The 26,603-nt window shown below is 38.6% G+C and overlaps 1 protein-coding gene and 1 pseudogene across 2 annotated transcripts in view; one reads left to right on the forward strand and one right to left on the reverse strand.

Annotated features, from left to right (window-relative positions):
• Positions 1 to 133: 133 nt before the first annotated feature.
• POC1B (POC1 centriolar protein B) overlaps positions 134 to 26,603 on the reverse strand; it is a 96,238-nt gene continuing 69,768 nt past the window's right edge. For both annotated transcript variants that reach the window (XM_043562016.1, XM_043562017.1), the window contains 2 exons: positions 4,376 to 4,594; positions 134 to 502 (listed from right to left, as the gene is read on the reverse strand). In XM_043562016.1, coding sequence (XP_043417951.1) covers positions 398 to 502; positions 4,376 to 4,594 — 324 coding nt within the window. In that variant the 3' untranslated portion in view covers positions 134 to 397. The remainder of the gene's footprint in view (positions 503 to 4,375; positions 4,595 to 26,603) is intronic.
• Positions 20,475 to 21,679, forward strand: LOC122472455 (annotated as a pseudogene).

Raw genomic sequence — 26,603 nt, forward strand, 5'->3', positions numbered from 1 at the left:
TTGCTTTAAGGAATTGCCTGAACGTGATTAACTGCAATGATTTAACAATGAAACTCAAAGATTTGATTTACTTTCCTGGCAGGATTTGGACTATAAATGAAAACTGGCATTTAAAATAATATGGGGGAAAATATAGAGCCACTTGAATACTTACCACTTTATTACTGCAATTATAATCAGTAATGATTTGAATTAGTCCTTGACATTGATTTGTGTGTTTAAATTGGTCGTTAATTGTGCCTTTTCTGCCTTTGGTTCTGTTGCTCACCCTTTTAAGAGATGCCATGATCATTATAATCAGCACATGGTTGTGTTGCATGAAGGGAGCGTCTCGTACTACCTTCCCGAGCCTATGTACATGTGTTCGTTTATCATGCCTCTGCTCATACTTTTCTATTTAACTTTTCTGCTGGATAGCATTGAAAAGCCTGTGCTGATTTTCAAGGCAGTCTTTCAGCTTATCCTCTGTCAAAGTCAGTCGCTGCTCCAAGATTGAAACAGTCTGTAAAAGGAGGACAAAATAATCAATGCCTGGTGACCTGATGGTGAGGACGGTGATGGTAATCTCTGCATAGGGGATCCTTTTAGGAACTGGAATGTCCACCCTTTTGCCAGGAAGGGGCTCAAAATTAGCCCCAGGGCTTGTTCAGCTTCTGGGCTCTACCATGGGGCAAAAAGCACTAGCAAGCAATTTGAGGAAAAGATAAAATCTGACGCCTTTGGTGAGAAAAAAGATGAGGACTCTGTAGACCATTCTTGTCTGGCCTCCTAAGGCACGGATGCCAGGGAAGAGGCCACACGAACCGTTCTAAGTGGGCTTTCATGCTACACGGCAGTGTGGGGAGTGGGGGCGGAGCGCCACCCGCCCAGCCCACGGGCTCCTTAAATGTCATCACTGCCATTCTGGCACGATCAATCCATGATGGACTATACCACCCCAGGGAGCTGGAAACCTAGTTTACTTTGAAAATACTGTAATGACTGGCATCAGTTCTCACAGCCTGAAAATGGTAACAGCACCTCACAGGGTTGTTAGGAAGACTGGATGAAATAATGCATGTAAAATGCTTATGCTGGTGCCTGGCACCCAGGGCTTGGTGAATCTTAGCTATTCTAACTCCTTTGGCTAATAAATGAGCTTCTGACTAAACACACACACACACACACACACACACACACGGCTACTTTTAAATGTGGCAAATCCAATTTTTTGTGATATTGACTACTTCATCTTTAATCTTTTCTATTTCTTTTAAACTTTTTATTCTAAAATAAATGGATTCAGGAAGTTGCACAAAACACATGTCCCTTAGTGAATTCTCATGAGAAAAGTACCCTCATAACCAGCACCCAGGTCAAGAACTGGAACGCTGCCAGCCGCCCCAGAGTTACTCCCGGGTGCCTCGCAAAGTCCCCACTTCTGTCCTCCCCTAATAGTAGCCACTTTCCTGACCAAATTACTTTCTTGTGTCTCTTTATGGTTTTATCTTTCAGGTGTACATCCCTAGACACTATAATTCTGTCTCACCCATTTGCAAAGTTTGACATGTCATTTAAAGTTCTTTTTTTTTGGGGACAGGGAGAGACAGAGCATGAATGGGGGAGGGGCAAAGAGAGAGGGAGACACAGAATCGGAAACAGGCTCCAGGCTCCGAGCCATCAGCCCAGAGCCTGACGCGGGGCTCGAACTCACGGACCGTGAGATCGTGACCTGGCTGAAGTCGGATGCCCAACCGACTGCGCCACCCAGGCGCTCCTAAAGTTCCTTTTAATCTACAGCTTCTCATCCCCTTCCCTTTTTTTTTCTTTATAATTTGTTTGTTGACAGACTCAGGCCATTTCAAGTAGAGTTTGCCTGTAGCACTGCCACCAGTCTGAAGGTGAAAAAGAGCACGCTGAGGGTACAGTCTGGTCCGTTTGGTTCTCTGTATGCTCTACAAATTGGCAGCTGGATTCAAAGGCTTGAGGAGACTCATATTAGGTCTGTAAGACTACAGATCTACTGAGATCTATAGATAAGACTACAGGTAGTGGTCTATTTTGTTAGAAGCCATGTTAATAAGGTTTGATCATTTCTTTTCTCGTGATGTTGGGAACTGCTCAATGCATAAATCTATTCATTCTTGAGGATTGTAAATGATGATATTCTAATCTCATCCTTTAAAAAAGTATTAGTTGGGATAATTCATTAATAAGAGACACTTTCCTCATCTACTACGTGGCTATCCAGTACTAGAGTTCATATAAGAAAGGCAAAATAAATGCTTGGTTATTTTAGTCAGTAAGTTTCAAGATAATGAATTGATTCCCTACCACACTCTGAAGGTAAACAATTTTTAAAATACCATTATTTACCAGCTTTTACTTTTATATTTCATACTATACATTATGAGTAATTAAAAAATGATGCTGATTATATTTTTTACCATTTCTTGAGTACGTATATGGGCCAAGCATTTTGCCATATATTTTATACACATTATTCCAATCCCACTGAAGGGATTTATATGTATATTATCAATACCCTGAACACCGGTTAACTCCATTCATCTACCATATAAAATGTAATTTTATTTTAATTTACTTCTAATTACAGTTCAGTACAGATAGGTTATAAACACTGAGTTAGATGTTCAGTCATCTGTAATTAAAGTGCATCAGAACATGTTTATTTTACTCGCTACGTGCCCACAGATTCAGTGTTTCTATTTTGCAAGTGTGCTGGGCTTGCTCTTAACCTTTTTAATTGTAAAAAGAAAGCCAGCCTTTCAAAATTAAAAGGAACAGTCAATAAAGCTTAAAGTGATTCATTTAGCCTTGAATTGGGAGGGATGGATCATGAGGCTAAAAGAATAGAGAGTGGACAGACTCATTTGGAAGAGTCTCTAAGAACAACCTAACATCAAATGCAACAGTATAGGTGAAGAAGTTGGGGCAATATGGGAAATAAGCCAACCCAAACTAAATCTGAAAGGGAAACTGCCTTTAAAGGAAAGAAATGTCTGATAAACGCAGAGAAAGTCACCTCCAGCACAATATTGCAAAATGAAAATTGGTGATTTTAATATGAGTTTCATTGAACAAATCGTATGATGACTCCAAGTTCTCACCTGGCTCTTTCCCACATTCTGACAGGGCCCCAAATCCACATATATGCCCCTTGCCTCTAAAGGCCCTGAGATGTTATCCCTGGTTTTTAGTATTCATTTAATTAGTGGTTCTAAACCCTGGCTGTAAAACATAATCATATTGGGCAAAGAGACAAATGTCAGGGCCTTACCCCAGACCAATGGCAATGGATTCTGTGGAGATGAGAATTGGCCATCTGTATGCTTTAGAACTGTCCACGTGATTATAACGTACAGCAGTGATGAGAACAGAATGAGATGATTTCTATGCAAGAGCTATTCCAACATGAAATATGTATTATGGAAAAGTAATCGACATCTCTCCAGTTCACATTATAGCCTCTCTTTCTGTATAACTTATAACAAGGTCTGCTCATTCTCCGTATTGCAGGAACAATAAGACTTCTTCAAAGGAAACAATCAGCAGAGCTGGAGGAGAAACCTTTGATGTATCCATTTCAACACACAACTTCTCTTAAATGACATCTATTATCTCCTGACTGAGAGTTGGAAGACCTTTGGTACATAAAGATCCATAGTATACCTTCTTTGCAAATGTAAAATGGCATCAACGGACAAGTTAAAATTCTAAAACAAGAATGCAAAAACTATAAAAACTATCACCTCCAGAAGAACACAACATCAATGTAAAAACCTTTGAAATGAGGAAAGTTACATCCTGGACAGTGAGAATATCTGCCCCTTGCCTCTAAAGGGGAAGGGAAGAACTCTAGGGGAAGAACTATAAACTGTCAAAATTTCATTCTAACCAAAAACTGTTCACCATTTTTTCAATAGCCCAAAATATTTCTTTGATAATGTCCTAATCTGAACATACTACATCAAAAATCTTAAAGTAAAATGTTACTGAGCAGAATCAAATACATGTACTGCAGGGAGTACCAGTGCCATTCTTTATAGTCTCCACCGTGCCCTCTGGCCCCCAGAAGCCAGATAAAGTGCCGTGGCAGGTGTGTGTGTGTGTGTGTGTGTGTGTGCGTGCGGCGCGCGCGCGAGCATGTGTGTGTATGCGCGTGCACGCGCACATGCACGGGCACACACATGCGTGCCCTCTGTAACATCTTACTAGAGCAGCCCAGCAGAGCATGCCTTGCTATATCAATGGCCACCCTGAGCTTGCCTTTCTGAGAAAAAAGAATTTCCCCCTGCTCTGCAAGTTCTGCAAACTACCGCAACCAGGATTATTTTAACTCACCTTGAAGTACACGTAAAGCATGCTAACCCACCTGTGTCAAAACACTGAGTTGTTCCATGATGTGCTCTAAAGCATCAGTCACGGCGAGTGGTATGCTTCTCTGGCTCTCAGAAGGGAAGTCACTCGTGTCTTCTGTTTTCTTTTTCGAGGTTGTTGGTGAACATTCCGATGACAATAAAGAAGGGTTCAAGAAATAACTGTTGATCTCTTCACCTTTGTCTGCTAAGGTTCTAACAGTGGTATCTGTTGTCTTTGACATCATAGAAAAGATAGGAAGAGTTATATTTTCCAAGCCTTAAAAGGAGTTTTCAATATTCCTCTTCTAAATACCCAGCTTTCATTTAATTATTTACCCTCAATTACAGTATTATAGAAATTACTATTGCAGGGAGAAAATAAAGCTAACAACGAATAGAGAAAATTTACTATTTCCCTTGGTATTTTAATGAAATACACTTTGTATGTATCTGTCTGAAAGGTGAGGCATTCTACCACTAAAAAGACTGTTAGATGCAGTCCAATTCTTAATTAAAAACAAATACCATATCAAGATGACTATTATTTTTACAAAAATCGAAAATAACAAGTATTGGTGAGGATGTGGAGAAATCAGAACGCTCATGCAATTGCTGGTGGGAATATAAAATGGTGCAGCTGCCGTAGGAAACAGTTTGGCTGTTCCACAAAAAGTTAAACATAGAATTACCATATGATCTAACAATTCCACTCCTAAGGATAAATCCAAAAGAACTGAGAGCAGAGACTTAGATACTTTTACACCATTGTTCATAGCAGCTTTATTCACAATAGCCGAAAGGTGGAAACAACAGGAGTATCCATTAGCAGGTAAACATATAAACAAAATGTGGTATACACATACAATAGAACATTATTTAGCCACAAAAATGACTGGAATTCTGATACATGCTACAACAGGATGAACCCTGAAAATACTATGCTAAGTGAAATAAGCCAAACACAAAGGAAAATAGTGTATGAGTCTACTAATATGAGGTATGTAAAATAGGCAAATTCATAGAAAAATAGTAAAGGTTACTATGGGCACGAGGGACGGGGAGGGTGGAGTTATTGTTTGAAGGGTCCAGAGTTTCTATTTGGAATGGTGAAAAAGTTCTCAAAATAGATAGTGGTGATGATCACACAACACTGTGAATACTTATTGCCAGTAAACTGTGCACTTAAAAATGGTTAAAAGGGTAAATTTTATGTTGTGTATATTTTACCACAGCAAAACAAAAAACATAAAAACCCTCCAAACAATTGGTAATGAACAACCTGAAAATAAAATTAAAAAAAAAAAAGCTCCATTTACAATAGCACCAAAAAGAATAAAATACTTTGGATAAATTTAATAAAAGAAGTGTAAGACTGATACATTGAAAACTGCAAACATCACCGAAAGAAATTAAGGATATAAATAAATGGAAAGGCATCCACACCTGTGACATGTTCATAGACCAACCAGAACACTTAATACTGTTAAGATGGCAATACTCCCCAAATTGACATGTACAGATTCAATACAATTCCTATCAAAATCTTAGCTGCCTGGTTTGCAGAAATTGACAAGCTGATCTAAAATTCATAAGGAATGCAAGGAACCCAGAATAGCCAAAATAATATTGAAGAATAAAGTTAGAGGACTCACACTTCCCAATTTAAAAATTTACTACAAAACTACAGTAGTCATAAAGACAAACATATAGATCAACGGAATAGATCTATATGGCAGTGGGCATAAAGACAAACATATAGATCAACGGAATAGAACTGAGAGTCCAGAAATAGTCCTTCCACCTATATTCAATTGTTTTTTTTTTTTAACAAGGTTGCCAAGACAATTTAATGGGGAAAGAATAGTGCTTTTCACAAATGATGCTGGAAAAAGTAGATGTCTAAGTTCAAAAGAATGGATTTGGACCCTTACCTCACACCATATACAAAATTACCTCAATATGGATCATAGACTTAAATATAAGAACTAAAACTATAAAACTCTGAGAAGAAAACATACAAATAAATTTTCCTGACCTTGGAGAGACAGAGGCTATTTAGACACAACACTAAAAGTACAAATGACTAAATAAATTGGACTTTATCAAAATGAAACACTTTTGTACTTCAAAAGATATGATCAAGAAACTGAAAAAAAAAAACTCCACAGAATGGAAGAAAATATTTGCAAATCATATATTTGATAAGAGACTTGTTGATGAACATATAAAGAACATATGAACTCTTACAAATCACATATAAAAAGAAAAATACCTCAAAATATGGTCAAAGTATCTGAATAGATGTTTCTCCAAAGATACACAAATGGCAAGTTCATAAAAAGATCCTCAACATCATTAGCCATCAGGGAAATAAATGCAAACCAAAGCCACAATGAGATACCACTTCACACCCACTAGGATGACTAAAACAAAAAAGACAGAATCTAAGAAATGTTAGTGAAGATGTAGAGAAATTGGAACCCTCAATATATTCACTAGTGCAACTGTATAAAGGTACAACCACTTTGGAAAATAGTTTGGGTAGTTCCTTGAAATGTTAAAGAATTACCAAAAGACCTAGCAATTCCATTCCTTGGTATATACCGAAGATAAACGAAACTTGCTCATGAATGTCATGGAGGCATTATTCATAATAGCCCAGAAAATGGAAACAATTCATATGCATCCAAATGCTGTGATAATGAATGGATAAACAAAATGTGGTATAACCATACAATGAATGTTATTTACCCAAAAAGGAAAGGAGTACTAATATATGCTACAATGTGAATGAGCCTTGAAAACATTAAGCTAAGTTAAAGAAGCTATATACAAAGGCCATGCTTTGTATGATTTCATGTACATGAAATGGTTCAGAATAGATAAATGTATGAAGACAGACTGAGATTAGTGGTTGCCAGGAGCTAGGAGGAGAGAAGAAGGGGGAGATACTGGTAGTGGGTATGAGGGTGATGAAAATGATCTAAAATTCTCAGTCACCTGGCTGGCTCGGTCTGTAAAGCATGGGACTCTTGATCTCAAGGTTGTGAGTTTAAGCCCCATGTTGGGTATGGAGCCAAAAAGAGAGAGAGAGAGAGAGAGAGAAAGGGAGGGAGGGAGGGAGGGAGGGAGGAAGGGAGGAAGGAAGGAAGGAAGGGAGGAAGGAAGGAAGGAAGGAAGGAAGGAAATAAAATGTTCTAAGATTATTTCTGGAGTGGTAAAATAGTTCTAAAATTAGATACTGGTGATGGTTACACAACTTTGTGAATATACTAAAAACCATTGAATCATACACTTTAATAGGGTGGATTTTATAGTATGTGAAATATATCATGTTAAAGCTATTGTGAAAAACAAACAAAAATCCAAATACATATCACAGAAAAAATTTTAAAGTTTTTAATCAATTTTACATTTCTGGTTATCACATGAGAGTTCCTGAGAGAGGTCACCTCAAACAGGTTACCTTGATGATGATGATGATGATGATGATGGTGACAACAGGGCTTGTTTTATACTTGGTACTGTTTCAAGTGCTTTACACACATGAACTGATTTAATTCTCACAATAATCCCATCAAGTAGGTTCTACTAATATTCCCATTTTACAAATGAGGAAACAGAGATACAGAGAGATTGAGTAACTTGCCCAAGGACACACATACACGTAGGAAAGATGTATGAGATGTAACCAATCATAAATCTCCATGATCCTTCCAACCATTTTTTTAGGAATATGAAAACTTTCAAGTTTCCTCTGTCACAATCTTACAAATTCACCATTTGTTGAAAATAATAAAAAACTCAAATCCACCATTCACAATTCAAGTGTATTTTAAAAGTATGTATAAAATGCATCTTTGTACTCCTACCTAGCTAAGTGTATCTGGCTCAGGGTCTCTCTGTTTGTTCACTCAACGAATAGTCCCAGGGCCCTGCTCTGTGCTAGGCACCATTCTAGGCAGTGAGAACCTAGCAGTGGGTAGCATGACCCAAGACTTGGCTCTCCTGAAGCTTGAGCCCTTCAGTCATTTGGTAACACATCTTTTCTACTTTTCACCCTCTGAAATTTATAAACTTATATTTTTGTTTTATTGTCTAGCAGGTTATATTTATCTTCAAAAAACCATCCTGGTCGCTGAGCAGTTTTGCTCTGTACCCCTATTTTCCCCCTTTGTGATGTGCCTGACAATGTTAAAGTGTGAACCTAAAATACCTGAGTGGTATTATTTTAGGATATGAAGCACTCATTAAAATCCACACCCCAAAACGATCCCATTACTAACCCTTTGAATTATTCATTCCACGTGGGGAAGTAAAGCTGAAATTGTCATTAAAATGTCCAGAAGCAAAATTCCTAGCAATCACAGACCATGGAAGAACAAGTTAACACAAAGGATTTTTAATGTTACTGATTAGCCAGAAGCAACTATGACCCACTCATTCATGCTCTGAGCTAAGGGAAGTGGGAAAGAAACATACAGAATTTCTTTACCTGGGTCCCCAGCTAGTGGCTGGTGGCAATAATGGAAATGAAAGCCCCGTAAAGATGAGTGTGAAATATAAAAAGGATTTGCTGAGAAGCCCTGCCTCACAATCACGGCCTGCATTCCAGATCCTGGGCAGTCATCTCACCGATCGGGAACAATGTGTGGATGGCCATGTACAACGCAATGATTGTCATCCCAAAATAATTCCTCCTCAAAGAACAGACTTTTTTTTTTTTTTAACATTGCTTCTGCTCTGCCTGCAATGCCTTCTCTGCCCTTCCAGCAGAACTGAATTCTTTTTGATCTCTAAATGTCGGCTTAATTGTCACTTCAGAAGGTCTTCCCTGACCACCTTCCTGAAACTGGACCTTCCATTCTCCAACATGGCATCCTCATGTTTTCCTCCATAACTGATCAGAGTTGGTGTCTACATATTTGTTCCCAGTTTACTGTCTGTCTCCCTCACTAGACTGTGCTATGCCCACTCCCTTACCACTGCATCCCCTCGACTGGGCAGGAACTTGAATCCTTTTGAATATGTTATGCGTTTGTGTACAGATTTTATTACTGTTCTCAAAGATGGAAACCAAACACTCCATATGACCAAGGCAGTCTTTTTCACATGGGTCACATCACACCTACATAAGTACATGCAAATATCACTAGTGATGCTATGGCAACAGTTCCAGCCATTCATGGGGAAAGGCCTCAACCTAATTAAGAAACCAGTCATTGAATTCTGGGGCTTTGCAGTCAGAGTGGTTAGTGAAGAACGGGTAACAGGAAGTGCACAAAGGAAAGATTTTAAGACCCTAGACCGTCTAGGGAGTAAAAGATCTTAAAGCAGTCTTAACAATGCTTTTCTTGTTGGGACCAGCATCAAATATTACTATGATATGACATGTAGAGATGAATAAAACACAGAAAAGGGTATGGGCAGAGAGAGGGGAAGAACTTGATCTACATTCTACATTAGCCACCTGACGTAGCTGTCTCTCAGAGGTACTGGAGCCTAGAAATTAGCAGATTCTTTCCCATGAACCAACCCCAACTTTGCGTCTTATTTGTACAGGGAGAGAGAGATGCACAGCTTGGGGAAGTTTTAACACACTCATTCATAAAATAAAAAAATTAAAAAAATGAGAAAGGCAAAAATATGTTTAAGATTCCCGGCCATCCAAAGTCGAGCAAGTGAGGCTTTGGTCCCTACTGCTCTCAGTGAATCAGGCCCTCCCCTACCTCAAAGCTGCTAGCATTCATTTCCTGGGTAAATGCTTCCCAAGCACCAACATCATACTAAGCATTTACCAACGTTAAATTTTATGTCGCCGACCAAAATGAATGAAATCTTGCCATTTGCAACAACACGGATGGAGTCAGAATATATCATGCTAAGCAAAGTAAGTCAGAGAAAGATAAGTAGCATATGATTTCACCCATATGTGGAATTTAAGACACAAAACAGATGAACATAGGGTAAAGGAAAGAAAAATAAGATAAAAAGAGAGAGGGAGACAAACCATAAGAAACTCTTAAATATCCACAAACTGAGGGTTTCTGGAGGGGTGTTGGGTGGGGGATGGGCTAAATGGGTGATGGGTATGAAGGAGGGCACTTGTTGGGATGAGCACTGGGTGTTGTAACTAAGTGATGAATCACTAAGTTCTATTCCTGAAAACAATATTACACTATATGTTAACTAATGTGGACCTACATTTTTTTTTTATTGAAAAAAAAATAAATGTAAGCATGGTGCAAGAGAAGTGTGTAAGAATTCTGCTCTCGAGAATTCTCTGTTATGGTGAGAGAATGAAGACAGAGCAAGGCCCAGACCCTTGCAGCGCCTGGCACATCACTTGCACTGCAGAATGAACAAGAAACACGGGCAGACAAACGACTAGAAGACTGCAGAAAAGAGCAAATGCTTTGGTACTTCATAAAAGGAAGAAATCACACTATGTTCCCTTATCTCTTTTATTGCTGACACGTGAAGTACAGGGAGGTAAGAAGAGCTCTTTAGCTGGCTGAGTCAGCAAACGAAGGTCTCCAATGGTAGGCATTAAAGCCACAGCAAAGAGCAAGGGAGATGTGGCACCTTCCTTCATGGAGCTTACAGTTCTCCAAGGAACCGCTTCCTCCAAAAGGATGGCAGGACAATCACCACCCTATCCTTGGATAGGCCCATGGTTGCCATCTCAAAGATGGAAAATGCAGCCTCACCAACTGCATGAATAAATCTGAGTGGCTGAGAAACCCTTATTTCTACACGTTAAAAGGCTCGACTCCCCCTCGGAACTTACAAAATAAAACAAGAGGTACAGAGTTGACTAATGCAAACAGCTTTGATGGGCTGGAGAGCTATATACAAAAGCTCTGATATTCTGGGGTCAAAGGGCTCTTAGCAGGTTGTGTAGATGTCATGGAAAAATTAATGCACAATTTTTCACTCGTCACTTAGAGAATGAATTTTTAATACATTAATAGAAATTGAAAATTGTGGCATTTGTAAGCAAATTTTTATCAGGAAATTAACCATGCAACAATGTAATCAAGGGCCCCACATCTAAACTATTACTATTTATATAATGAACAATGGAACATTCAAGGTACTGTGGTGCTCCATTACACCTGGGAGCTCATGTATTATATTCATTCCCTTTCCTCTCCTCTCCTCTCCTCTCCTCTCCTCTCCTCTCCTCTCCTCTCCCCTCCCCCCCCTCTTCCTCCTTCCCCTCCTCCTCTTCTCACTCACTCCGTCTGGATGAGCAAGTCAGAACTGATCACAGGTGTAGCTTCACTCTCATAAGTCATCATTCCTGCCATCAGTAGAGCACTGTCATTTCTTGTTATATTTGTGTTCATATGTCTATATTCCCAACTGGTTTATGAGAGGTAGTCTCTTGAGTTCAGTGGCCATAACTTTATCTTTTTTTCTCAGGTGTCTAGTACAGTGCATGAGACACTGATAGGGCTCAGCTGTTGTGGAACTTTGCGATTCACTGAATTCACTGTCCTATATCGGTTGAACCATGAACAAAATATAAATATTGATAATTTGACAGTATTTGGAGAGAAGCAAAAACCCAAAGTTAAGCTAATGCCATTCTCTACTAAAAATTACTGTCTGAAATGCCTCTTCAGAGGCACAATAAGGAAGCAATGGAAGCATTTATCACTTAACTGCAAATCTGCAAATCACTTCTTGATTTTTACCTCCCCCTCCTCCCCCCCCCCCCCCCCCCCCCCCCCCCCCCCGGCATACTTGATGGTTTCTAATGGCCTAGCATAAAGACTTTCTGACAAATAGGAATGCAAAAGTAGGCATGTCACATGTAAAGATAACCAATGACTTGGCCTTCAGATATATAATAAATGGGTTAAAATAAGTCAGTGTTGGCTTATAACTAATGATTTTAGTCTTGGTTTAATTCTGTAACTACAGAATAAAACAGACAAAAGTCAGAAAAGTCTATCCAAAGTGGTCTTGATGTGAGCTAATGTGAGTTTCCCATCATTGAAAATGCTAAAATAGACTTGCGATGGTCATTTGTTAGGGATATTATGAAAAATATACAAGCATCAGGTCAGGAAATTCTACTGAATGCCCTTCAAAGTCCCTTCCATTCTGGATATTCTGAAATTTTTAATATATATATATATATATATATATATATATATATATATATTTATTTATTTAGAGACAGAGCATGAGCAGGGGAGGGGCAGAGACAGAGGGAGACACAGAATCCCAAGCAGGCTCCAGGCTCCGAGCTGTCAGCACAGAGTCTGACGCAGGGCTCAAGCTCACAAACTGCGAGATCATGACCTGAGCCGAAGGATATTCTGAAATTTTTAAATCACTGCACGCTCGCGCACACACACACACACACACACACACACACACACGCACACACACAGTTATAAAATGCCTGCCTGAAACAGACTACAATAACAAAAAAATCTTTTGCTGGACAAAAATAAAGGTAACTATTATTTTTCAAATAAAGAATGGATTATTTACTTTCAATAACATTTAGAATACAAATGTGAAACTTCAATAATCTCTATATGCAATCTAAAATAATGAAGATATAACACTCATTCAAACAGCATTATTTTATTTAGCACCTACACATTAGAGAAATTCTAAATGCCAGGGATACATAAGTGCATTAGTGTCCTACTGCTGCTGTGACAAATTACAAGTTTAGTTGCTTAAAACAACACAGATTTATTATCTTAAAGTTCTGGAGGTCAGAAGTCCAAGATAGGTTTTGCAGAGGTGCCAGGAGAGCTGTGTTCCTTGTGGAGACCCTTGAGAGAGTCTGTCCCTTGCCTTTTCCGGCTTCTAGAGACTACTGCTTTCCATGGCTCCTGACTGTATTACATTAATCTCTGCTTCCATTACCATATCTCCTCTAATTTTCATGCCTCCTTCCTCCCCTTACAGGCAACCCAGTGATTGTATTGGGCCCACCCGAATAATCCAGGATAATCTCCCCAACTCAAGATCCTTAACGTCATCACGTTTGCAAAGTCTCTTTTGCCATGTAAGAAAACACATTCACATATTCTGGGAATAGAAACATGGACATCTTTAAAGGATCGTTATGCTGCCTACTATAAGGAATGAATAAATGAGATCCTGTCAACATGGGGTTATAATCAAGTGGGTGAAACAAGAAAATAAATATACAGATATGTGACGTAATGTCAGGTAATCACCAGGGCTATGAAGAGAAGGCTGGGTAACGTGCTATCTTACAATGTAGCTTCATTGATGATGTATTTTTTTTTTTTTTAGTAGGAGAGGTAGAACATAAATTTTAAGCATCTCAAGTTTGAGACACTTCCAAAGGGAATAGTCATGAATGCCACTGGAAGTATAGGATTCTAGATTTCTGTGGAGAAGTTGTGGAGAGTGATAAGTGGTATCTATTTACCAGTTTTTATAAATGAACAGCCAGATGAAGAGATACACAGAGCAAGGTCTGGGAAAAGTCCCAAGTATAGGAGCTTCTGTCTCCTTGAAGTTGGGGTGCTCAGCATATAAATATTATAGCCATGGGCCTATGATCACTTGGGTGGGGGAGTCAAACAAGAGAAGAGTTGCAAAGACTTCAAAAGGCAGGAAGAGAAGGAGCAGGAAAGGTGACTAGTGGCTCATGACGTGGGAAGGGTGGTGATCCAAGTGATGGAAGACTTTCAAGGAGAAGGAGGGGTCACCAGGACCAAGTGCTGTAGGAAGCCTGAGATAGATGGATCACTGGGGCCGTGACACAAGCAGAATGGTGGGGCCAAAAATTTAATTGAGGTGGATTCAGAAGAGTGGAAAATGACGAAATAAAGATTGAATATAGGCAGCTCTTTTGGGGAGCTCTGCTTTAAAGGGGAACAGAGCAACGAGACAGGAGCTGGAGAAGGAAAAGGGGTCAGATGAAGTTTTCCTTTTTAAAGATGATGGAAAAGATCTAGTAGCAGAAGGAGAGCACTGATGTCACAGGGCCGTGAGGTGATAGCTACTCAGTGAATGAGTTGGCTAGGCAGTGCTGAGTGCCCTGGAACTTTGTGTAAATACATTTAAGGTACAATCAGTCAGCATGACTGTCTAGTCAAAATCAGTTGCTTGGGTGTTAGGGCAGAGTAGGCAAAGAAATAGATTTAACCAGGTTGAAAATTGCTGGGTGAGTACAACAGAGGGAGGAAGGGACAAGAGCATGGCCGTAATAATGGACTACAGAATCTGAGGAAAAGGAGAGGGACGCAGACACAGGAGGTGGGCAGTGACAAGGCAGGAGGCTCAATGGATCGGAGACCCTTTTAGAGTTGATGAATTATCAAAATTGGAGGACTGGAGGAAGTGGTGGCCAAAGAGTAGGAGGCTTTACACAGAGTTTACCATCAGCACAAAGGATTCAGACAGTCACTGGGTTCATCTGAGATTCCTGACAGAGAGAAAATGGCTGTCTTTCAGAAGTGACTCAGAGTGTTGCTCTATCTTTAGCTCTTTCCTTCAGATCAGAAGCCTGTGCTAACAGGAGTAGATAAACCAATCAGGAAAACAGAAAAAGGAGCTATAGAGTCACCCATGTGGGATTGTCACAGGACCACAGCACAAGATTCATTCGCAATTTCTAAAATTGCTAGGAAGGAAATCCTGAAGGAGGTAACCACATCTCTTCTATTGTGTACATCTGCACAGTGTATTGTATAACCTTGTAAAAACATACCCACCTGTGCCAGTCTTACTGGCTTAAGAGTATCTCTTGGATAAAATCAGAGAATGTCATGTGAAATTTGTGTCTCCCAAACTAAATTGGCTGAGCTGACAAAGACTTCTGCTTGTCCCTTGGGAGAAATCATATGTCTTTTCTTCAAAGAAAGAGCCTTCAGGCTTCAGGGATAAGGTTTTACAGAGGGTTTTGATTTTTCTTCTTCAAACCAAATTGGAAATTTTGTTTTTGTCAGAAGACTTGAAAAACACATCCCCATGCAGCTATCAACTATAACATCTGAATGTTTAATTCAATCCCCTTGGAAAAGGCAGCTGTGGCAACAAATCAACTGTCTGTCTTTGTCTTTAATCTTCATTCTCATCTCTAGAGAAGCTTATTAACTTTGAAGGATACACGAACTTGCAGGATACAACGAGGACATATAAAATCTGTACAAAAACGGCCTTATACGATTTAACTCTTACATGATTAGGCAAACGCAAACTATGACACTTCACTCTTTGTTTAAAAAAGGTGCGTGCATGTGCGTGTATCTAAATTTTGAGGCAGGTAATAGCTTATATTATACAATGATGTGTTTCTTAAAGATATTTTATATTCAAGTATTACATCTTGGAGAAAATGGAAGTTTGACGTGGAAAGCCATATTTGGTTTAGTTTCACCCACATGTCTCAAAAGAGCCATCTGTTCACCTTTTAGAAAACTGCCCTTCTCTGTGTGCACAACAGCAACCGAGAGAAATTAAAACATGAGTGAATAAGAAACGCAACCTCACTGCAATCCTAACATTTCTTTAGGTAGGCTCCATGCCCAGCATGGAGCCCAATGTGGGGCTTGAACTTACAATCCTGAGATCAGGTCCCGAGCTGAGATCAAGAGTCAGATGCTTAACGGGTGCCCCATTACTAACATTTTTGGATGAATCAGTAATCCTTCTCTTTTATCCAACTAGCAACTGTCTTTTTAAAAAGTGCCAACTATGCTTTAAAATTTTCAGTAAAAATGTTTAGAGAATATTAAAGCAACCTTAAGAAAGGAAGCGGACCCTTTTCTGATCTATCTTCTTTCCTTTCCCTTTTAAAAGATAACACCATCTTGAATATGTTATCTATCATCCCAACTCATGTCCCTTTACTTTTTACCACATCTGTAGACATCCCTAAATAATAGTACAACTTTTGCATGTATTAGAACTACACATTTAAAAAATGCAATGCTACTGTATTATATCCTTTTAGAACTTTTTGTAAATCAACAGTTTTTGATTTGTCTATGGTGATGCAGCCAAGTCTAGTTCACTTTCACTGTCAAATACTATTCCACTGATCGACTAATCTACAATTTATACATTCTTTCTACTCGCATTAAGGGTTACAACGAGCAGTCTTATAAATGTCTCCTGTATACAGGTGCAACCGTTTCTCTAGACTGGAAAAGTCATAGTTTTACCACATATTTTCCGAAATATTACCCAGACTTATTCTCATATGAGAAGACAATCTCCCCTTTTTTTTTACAAAATAAGTATTTGATTGTTAGACATTTTAAATTTTAACAAAATTATGGCCAGGAAATGGAATTCCATGGTTTTCATTTCACTGTGCATTTCCACGATTACTGGTAACTCGAGTATATTTTATATGTATATTATCATTCTTCTGTAAATTGTCTGTTTAAACCCTCTGTCCACTTTTTAATTGGTCTACCTCTCTTCTTCCTAATTTAAGAGTTCTTTATACATTCTGGATACCAGTACTTTGTTGTTTATATGTATAATATGTCTCCTACTCTGTGGTTTGTCTTCATTTCTATTTTATGGGATTGTCTTTATTCATACAAGTTTTTGTTTTAAATGTAGTCAGATTTGCTAAATCTTCCTTTGTAATTTTTGCATTTTGTATTGTGTTGAAGGAATCCTTGCCCACTAGGAATGTGTAAGTATATTCTCCTGTTTTCTTTTAGATGTTCTGAGTGTTGTTTTTTGCATTTAGGCCTTTAACCCCTCTGGTATTGATTTTGTTTGTGGCTAAAAGTAAGAAAATACTCATATATTTTTTCCCAATTAGCCAGTTGTCCCAGCAGCATCTACTGAACGGTCTATTTAGTGACCAGTCCATCTTCATGTGTCTGCAAAGCCGGGCCTTTCACGACCGACCATCTGTAATTGTGTGCCTCTGTTTATGTGCTCCCCATTGTGGGCTCTCTGTCTCCCTGTAACAATACCACATTTAGAGCTTAATGAATCTCCAATCCTCAAATTTCTTCAAAACTGTCCTGTTCCAAAAATTGGCTATTTTTGGCCCTTCCTCTTCCATATGAGCTTTAAAACCAACGTTTTAGGTTTCATTAAAAATCTTACTGGGAGGAAAATAAATAAATGTTAAAAAAAAAAAAAGCGGGGGGGGGGGTGCGTGGTGCACCTGGGTGGCTCCGTTGATTGAGCATCCGACTTCGGCTCAAGTCTTAATCTCATGGTTTTTGAGTTCGAGCCCCACATCGTGCTCACTGTTGTCAGCACAGAGCCTGCCTGCCTTGGATCTTCTGTACCCTCTACCACCCCTTCCCAGTTTGTGCTTTCTCTCAAAAATAAATAAATCTTTAAAAAAAAATCTTACTGGGAGGTTTATTAGAATTGCCTTGAATTTGTAGATTTATTCAGGAGAATTAACGTCGTAATGACATTGAGCCACCCTATCTACAAACATGACATTCCAAAAATGCCATGTAATGTTTTATTAATTTCATGTTATTCTGTATTCTCTGTATCATTTCAATCTTAACATATGTGCCTCAAAAGCAAATATATCACTACCATGTTAGTATCATAATAGTTATTCAGACAGTGCCCAATTTACGATGATGTTTCAAATTACAATTTTTCAAATTTATGATGGTGTACCAGCAATACACATTCAGTAGAATCACAATTCAGATTTTAAATTTTGATCTTTTCCTGGGCTATCAACATACATGGGGTATGATGCTCACTGGTGATTCTGGGCAAGGGCAATGAGCCACAGCTCCCAGTCAGTCACACAATGTCAACGGTAAACACCTGATACACTTTCAACCATTCTGTTTTTCGTTTTCAGTACAATATTCAATAACTTACATAAGATATTCAACAACTCATTATAAAATAGGCTTTGTGTTAGATGATTTTGCCCAACCGCAGGCTAATGTGGAGTTAGCACAATTAAGATAGGCAAGGCTGAGCTATGATGTTTGGCAGGTTAGGTGTATTAAATGCAGTTTATCAGGATGTAACAGTGTTGGGAAGTCGAGAAAGATCTGTACACAAAAAGCCAACCAGATCAACAAGTCAAAGTATATCCTCAAATAACCATCCTCAGTATTTTTGTGAAACATAAAGCTATCCTAGAATCAGGGGCATTATTTGGAAAATGTTTTTGAAAAATTATTTCCTGAGCTTGGTTATTCTCAGAGATAAATGATGCCGTTTCCTTCTCACAGGCTCTATTCTCTGTTCCTCAAAACTCGTCAAGTGCCAGATTCAAAAGAAGTGAGCTGTGTGTTCAAAGTCATGAGATAATTCTTTTCAATTGTACACACAAAGTAAATCATGCTTTGCTCACTTGAATAAGACTTTAGCTCCCTTACTGTATTTGTTTTTTTAATGCTACGAAGAGGCAATTTTAAGACAAGAATTTATCCAATCATTTAACAAAGCTACAATTCAGAAAACTGGCAAGCTTTACAGAACATCTTTTAGAGAGCAAATATTGTATTTATTTATTTATTGTTCTATTCATCATGTAGCATAATGTGAATATTATAGTACAATTAACAATAACTGTGATTATAACAGTTATATATATTCACAGCTGGGTATGAGAACCACTCTTCTGTCTATTTATCATTCATTAAACCTTTCAAAAAACAGAGAGTGAAAGCTTTCTATGAGAATTCAGTATACACAGTGTACATTGTATTAGTTGACTTTAATTTGCATCTGCTAAATAGTGAAGTCTTTCCTTATCTTCCCCAAATAGATGAAATTTGCCCTTCATTTAAATCTCTATAAAAATTCAATTTTACTTCTTAAGACAATTAACAATTTTTCCTTGCATTTCTGCTATTTGTAACATCATGTAATTTTCTATGCTATAATATGGTGGCCATGTGAATGGGACATCAAGTCACACAGACCGTTAACCCTGTATCTTCTGTGTATTAACTGTATGACATGGGACAAATTACTTGACCTGTCTAGGCCTTAGTTTCCTCACTTATAAAATGAAGAAGACAATATTGAACTACATCATAAGGTTGTTGTGAAAATGTAGGTAAAGAGTTTAATACAGGGGCACCTGGGTGGCTCAGCTAGTTAAGCGTCCGACTTCGGCTCAGGTCACGATCCTGCAGTTCGTGGGTTTGAGGCCCATGTCAGGCTGAGAGCCCAGAGACTGCTTTGGGTTCTGTGCCTCCCTCTCTCTCTCTCTGCCCCTCACGTGCTCACACTCTTGTCTCTCTCTCAGAAATAAACATTTAAATAATAAATAAATAAGTAAATAAATAATATAGAAGAGTTTAATATTCAGTTTGTATTCACTTACCTACCATCATCAGTATCATCTTATGTCCTGTCCCAAATCTTATACAATCTAAGTTACAAGCTTCTAGAAGGGCAGAAGCCATAGCTACCTTTCTTTACACAGTGACACTTTGCTGAATAAGGTGTAAGGGTCACACAAATTAATAAAATTTGTTGAATTAAAGATATTTATCTATCTATTATACTCCAAGGATCTCTTTTATACTCCTCTTTATATGTCTGGTTTCTCAAATGAAATAATAAGCCATATAAGGGCTGGTTGCATTTCAATAAATAAATGAATGAACCATAGTAAATAAATGCTATCTGATGGTAAATAAGTATATGCTGCATGCACATGTAAAATTAAAATCACTGTTTGACAAATCAAAATAAAATATTAAGACATTTGCAGATGTAATTTTAAAAAAGAAAACAAACAAACAAACAAGTTTTCCATTGTCAGGCAGTTGCCTGAAAAATGTATGCAATATTTTTAAAAGAAATTTAGTAGGCAAAGATACAACACCTATTTAAAAATTTGGTCTCTTCGTTTTAATGGATAAAAAATGGTTTCCTGATTTTAATACAGGAAGCCAATCTAACATCAAACATTTAAATGTATGAATCTCATCTAAAATATTTAACCCCTTGATGAAGATTATATAACTGGATGTAGTTGAAAATTATGGCATAAAACCTCCAGGAATAATAGCTTATGAGTAGACCATCAGTAACAGATATTTCATTATAAATAACTGAAAATAAGATGTTATGATAACAGTGTACTCTTTGATAGAGATACAATATTTTTCTTTGTTACATTTTTGTGTGTCGAAAGATGTGGGTGTTTCCCCCTTTCTTATTTTGCTGGTGGAAGAAATCCAGAAGCCAAATACAATAAAAATAATGACTGCATTTATAGACAAAGATTTTTTTTTCTTTTTAACTAATTACCATACTTTTTAACTAATTCCCCCCCCCATGGTAATTGAAAGAAATAACTTTCAAATACTGTGACAAAACTCACTTTCTACCCCTAGACACTGCTGAGTAAGCATTAAGGTCTCCCTTCCTGTCCCATCATGCCTAAGTCAGAGTCTCCAAGAGTCCCGACAGCTATGGAAGCTCTTTATTGGAGATGTGAACTTTGAAACAACCGATGAGAGTCTGAGGAGCCATTCTGAGCAATGGGGAACGCTCACGGACTGTGTGGTAATGAGAGATCCAAACACCAAGCACTGCAGATGCTCTGGGTTTGTCACATATGCCACCGTGGTAGATGCAGCCACAAATGCAAGGCCACACAAAGTGGATGCAAGAATTGTGGAACCAAAGAGCGCTCTCTCAAGAGAAGATTCTCAGAGACTTGGTGTCCACTTGTGAAAAAGATTGTTGGTGGCATTCGAGAAGACATTGAAGAATATCACCTAAGAGATTATTCTGAACAGTATGAAAAAGTTGAAATGACTGACATCATGACTGACAGAGACAGTGGCAACAAGAGGGACTTTGCTTTTGTAGCCTTTCATGACCATGACTCCGTAGACAAGACTGTCATTCAAAAACACCACACTGTGAATGGCCACAACTAAGAGGAGCCCTATCTAAGCAAAAGATGGCTACTGCTTCATCCAGCCAAAGATGGCAAAGTGGTTCAGGAAACTTTGGTGGTGGTCGCGAAGGTGGTTTTCGTGGGAATGAAACTTTGGTCATGGAGGAAATATCCATTGGTCAGGTGGCTTTGGTGGCTATCAAAGTGGTAGTGGTTATGGCGGCAGAGGGGATGGCTAGACTGCATTTGATAATGATGGAAAGTCATTTTAGGGGTGGCAGGAGCTGCGGTGGTTTGGGTAACTACAACAATCTTTAAATTCTGGACCCAGAAAAGGAGGACATTTTGGAGGCAGAAGCTCTGGCCACTATGGTGGTAGAGGCCAATACTTTGCCAAACCACGAAACCAAGGTGGCTATGGTGGTTCCAGCAGCAGCAGTAGCTATGGCAGTGGCAGAAGGTTTTAATTACTGCCAGGAAATCAAGCTTAGCAGGAGAGGAAAGCCAGAAAAGTGACAGGGAAGCTACTGGTTACAAGAGATTTATGAACTCAGCCAAGCACAGTGGTAGCAGGGCCTAGCAGTTACAGAGAAATGTTTTAGACAATGCTTATGTGTATGGGCAGAAAAGTCGAAGACTATTTGTGATTAATTATATACAGGTTGTTTTACTTTCTGTCATGTGGACAATATAAGGCATTCCAAGAAAGGGTTTTAATGTAGGGTGTTTTTGTTGTTTTGTGTTGTTTTGTTTTGTTGCAGCCATGCTGCAAATTGCTAAATGCAATAGTCTGATCACGGTGCTGAGTCAATGTGTCTTTTTTAAAAAGGGGTGTGTAAAGTTAGCTTACTCGGAAGCCACCTTGGTAAACTACCTCAATAATGTAAAGTTAGAATTCCTTCAGAGTGATACCAGGTTCCATTTGAGATTTATTTGTGATGTGCCTGGACATGGAAGCCACAGTCTCCAAAAACTTTGGCGTAGTTGAACTGACAGTTGATGTGTTGTGACCTGGAGTTCATGGTGAAAGGGTCACCCAAGGAAAGTCACAGAGTTTATTTGGTGATTAATATGATTGTTGGCACATCCTATGCAATATATCCAAATTGAATTATGGTATCAGATAAAAGTATAGATGGGACTGACATTTATGTATCATCCATTATCATGCACAATTAATAAACGACTTAATATCCTCCTGGAAAAAACAAATACTATCATAAAATTCAAACATACTTTTCACAGGTGCCATGAGTCAAAGAGAACATAAACCAGATTCTCTGTGTAAAAGAGTGGTTAGCAACCAGGATAATCTGTGTGCGGACGTGCACTCCCACACGCACACACACGAAGAGGCAGGAAGTTCTTAAAGAGGAAGCTGTGCCACCACTAAAGCAGGTCCAATACTTACAGCCGTCAAACATGACCAGTTTTATCTGTTCCATATTTTAGTCACAGTATGTATCAGATAACCAGTATCTCTCAAAGAGAACAGTCTGCTAATGATCCCTCTTGAGGAATGGGGTAAGATTAATGCTGGTCATCTGTTCATCATAATCACTACAGTATTTACTACAGAGTGAAGTTTAGGGATTGCCCTGTGCAACCTTATGGCTTGATCAATCAATTAAAGATTCTCAAATCTATATCTGGACTGGATGCTCCATACCCAACCGATGTCTATTTCCTAACTTGGTAAACATGCCATTATTTAGCCAGCAGCTCCAAATTTAAGATCAGCCACCTCTTCTTCATTCCCTATGTTACTCGTCTAGACCAAGAACTCCTCACTTTGTATCTGGATTACCACTGCAACTGCCCCCTAATTTTCTATGCCCCCAGTCTCACCTCCCTCTTCTCCCTCCCTTAACACATTTTCAGAGTATTCTGAAATTCAGATTTGCTCATCACTCTCCTGCTTAAAATCCTTCACTGGTCCTCCAAAGATTCTTAGGGTGAATTCAAAAAGCTTCAAATGGTATTCAAGGTCATTCACGATCCAGCCAACCAGGAATGTCCACAGTTTTCTGAATTCACCATCCCCTCTCAAGCCTTCTGGTCTATGTAGAAACTGAGCTCTGTCCTTGCTCCCTGTATCAGAAAAATTCTTAAAGAATCTGCTCAAGTTTCAGCCCTGTTTTGGAGGTTATTTCTGATTAAAGTTTCTGTCCCCAATCCTAATTTTCTAGTCTGCACATACATATGTGTGCTTGTGCGCACACACACATACACACACACATTCCTTATTTAGCCACTCTGCTCATGCACTCCCATAGCAACTTAGGCATATATCACTATTTTTGGACTTAGTCTTTCATCTGTACATTCTCACTGCTTGGTATATAACAATGCTCAGCACATGTATTGAATAAAAAGGAAAGAATAATCTATTCTAGCTGTCTCTTTTGCTCACCCTTCCCCTTGTAGTCACTGTCCAACTCACTTCACACTGGTTTGCACCTGTATTAGTCCATCGAAAAAGCCCTCCAAATCTCTGCTAAACTCATCAAACATTTTCCAGTCCTTCTTTTGGCTTTCAGCTATGTTGATATTACCATTTCCTTGAAACACTCCTCTCTTGGCCGCCAGGATACTACATGGTCCCATCCGTCCCTGGGCTCCAGCCTTCTTTTCAGTCCCTCAGGCATATCAGCTCCCCTGCGAGCCAGTCTCTACACACACAGTTCCCTCTGTCTAGGACCCTCCAGTACTTCTAACCCTCTCATCTCAAGTTCAGCTAAAGCTTCAGATCAGTGTTTCCCATATTTCAATGTAAATCTTATTAAAATGCAGAGTCTAACTCAGCAGGTCTAAGATAGGACTGGAGAATCTGCATTTCTAAGAAGGTTCCTGGTAATGCTCAAGCAAACCACGCGTGGACGACATTTTGAATAGGAAGACAAGTCAAATGTCTTTGCAGGGGAATGTTCTGTGATTCCACCTTACCCCCCACACTTGATGTAGTCAAATGCCCCCAATTCATACTCTGACCGTACCATGTAATTCCCCATGATATCTGTTGCTTACCATTATAACCTACATGCATCCTTCTCCCCAGACTCCTGCTTCCACTAGGACCTGGAACATTCATTTTTGAGAAATGAATGAACGATGCTTATTGAGCCCACTCCTCATAGGCTGAATCACTTCCCTTCATGACACTAACACAAGGCTCACCACCCTGAGCTCGAGTCCTGCAGAAATCCAGCGCATCTGTGCTTAGTTCTCTGAGCGATCTTCTATTCCTTCCCAAGGGTCACTCAACTGGGGCCTGCTGACCCATGGCCAAAGAGTAAATGGTTCCATATGTACTGGCCTTTTTATTCATCATAACAAGTGTGGTTTTGGCCACAGTTTCCATGTACAGTCGACCAGTACTCCAGATGCTCTTGTGCCAGGTATACCAGAAACAAAGTTAAAAAAAACAAATTCTACTTATCATGGCCAGATCCAAATCTCCCGTACTGGTGTGAGAAATATTTTGGCGCCAGCAGGGATAGAGGCAGGAGGAAAAGACAAAAACTTTTAGTACATTCTGATTTTTTTTTCCATTTAAAATTCATTGCCTAGATTCTCATAAAATCTCAATCCTTCTTGCGTTTAGGGAAAAAAATTGACTAAAAATGCTATTGGAAATATTATATAAGTTAATGGCTAGATACAAGGGCTAGATACAAGAGCTAGAATATCTGCATGAAAGAATGGAAGAGCTTAACTGCGTAAGACACACGACAGGCAGGACCGACGTCACAGTTGCCGAGAGAACTGCCTGGAGGAAGTGCCAAAGCAAAAACTAAAAATAAACAAAACATAGTCTGAGATACAAACTCCACGGATGTCATTTCCGTTGACTAACGAATAGTTAAAATAGTACTAGCTCAGTCGCACAAATAAAAAGATGTTAACACTTTATTAAAATGTTAATAATACATCTCAGAGAAAATTGTTGCTCTCTAAATACAGAGTTTTAAGTATACTTCAGAGAAGAGATAATTTATTTTATCATTTATTTGAAATTAATTTTTTTTTCTCAATTCTGTTTGGTAAACCTATTAGTATACTCAATTTGAAAAATGGCGATGTATTTCTTTAACGATACTCTTATTTGCATTGAGATTGTTCATGTCACTTAATTGTATACCAGAAAGTGACTGTTTTTCCCAGAGGTGGGAGTAAAGGCTGTGACCCTCTGATATATTCATGCCCAAAATGTAAATAGCCATAGCTTTTTTTTTCTTTAAGTGGATTTTATTTATTTATTTATTTTTGTTTGTTTATTTTGAGACAGACAGTGCCATTGTGAGTGGGGGAGGGACAGAGAGAGAGAGAGAGAGAGAGAGAGAGAGAGAGAATCCCAAACAGGCTCTGTACTGCCAGTGCAGAGCCCAATGCAGGGCTCGAACCCATGAAGCTAGAAGATGATGACCTGAGCTGAAACCAAGAGTCAGATGCTCAACTGACTGAGCCACCCAGGTGCCCCAGTAAATAGCCATAGTTTTATGCATTTATACTTCACAGAATACTCACACATATAAATGATTTCTTAAAAAAAGAACAACATAACTTTTTAAATAGCACTAACATCTTGATTTTTTTTCAGTAATTTTACTGTGTACTGAATTATACAGAAAGTACACAGAATTTTCTAAAAGTACAAATCTGGGAGAGTACATTTCTTAGTCAAATTTTTCAAATTTTCCATTGATTTTCCCAAGCACACAACTGTCTTCACTTTATATTAATAATGCATTTCCAATTCTGTTTCAGATAAGAAATTATTGTAATTATTTATCATCCCCAAATTTCATTAAGTTATTAATTATTATCCCAAAGTTCATATTTCAGAATTTGGAATAACATTTCTCAGCATGGTAATTTGCCTGATACTAGACATCACTCAAAATGAATTCATTTTACATAATATAATTTTACAGAATGGACAAAGTAGGGCACAGATCCACTTTACTGAACCTGAAGCTTCAAACAGAAGTGGTCCAAGTGAACCACAAGACGTCCCCACCTATGGGGACAAGGTAAGACACTGTAACACAATTCTGTTACATAATGGCTCCCAAAGAGGAGATACGAGGGGGGTCTGAGGAGCAGAGAACGTGGAAGGACTGGATCCTTTGGAACTCTGTGATCTAAGAAATAATAACAGCAAGAGACAAAGAAAGTTTGGAGGAGATAGCTAGGATTCTGCAAGTAAGTGTATAGCTGAAAAAGTGCCTCAAATCAATAGAAACAAACAAATAAAATATTCTGAGTTTGGGGAGACTTTCGAGCACTGCTCACAAGATTTCTAGCCCAGCAAACTAAGGATATTCACCAAGAAAACCTAGCTCCATTTAAAAATAAAAGTCAGTGGGGGGAAAAATATAATAAAATACATAAATAAATAAAAG

The sequence above is a fragment of the Prionailurus bengalensis genome, chromosome B4 (genome assembly GCF_016509475.1).
Source record: "Prionailurus bengalensis isolate Pbe53 chromosome B4, Fcat_Pben_1.1_paternal_pri, whole genome shotgun sequence".
Classification (NCBI taxonomy): Eukaryota; Metazoa; Chordata; class Mammalia; order Carnivora; family Felidae; genus Prionailurus; species Prionailurus bengalensis.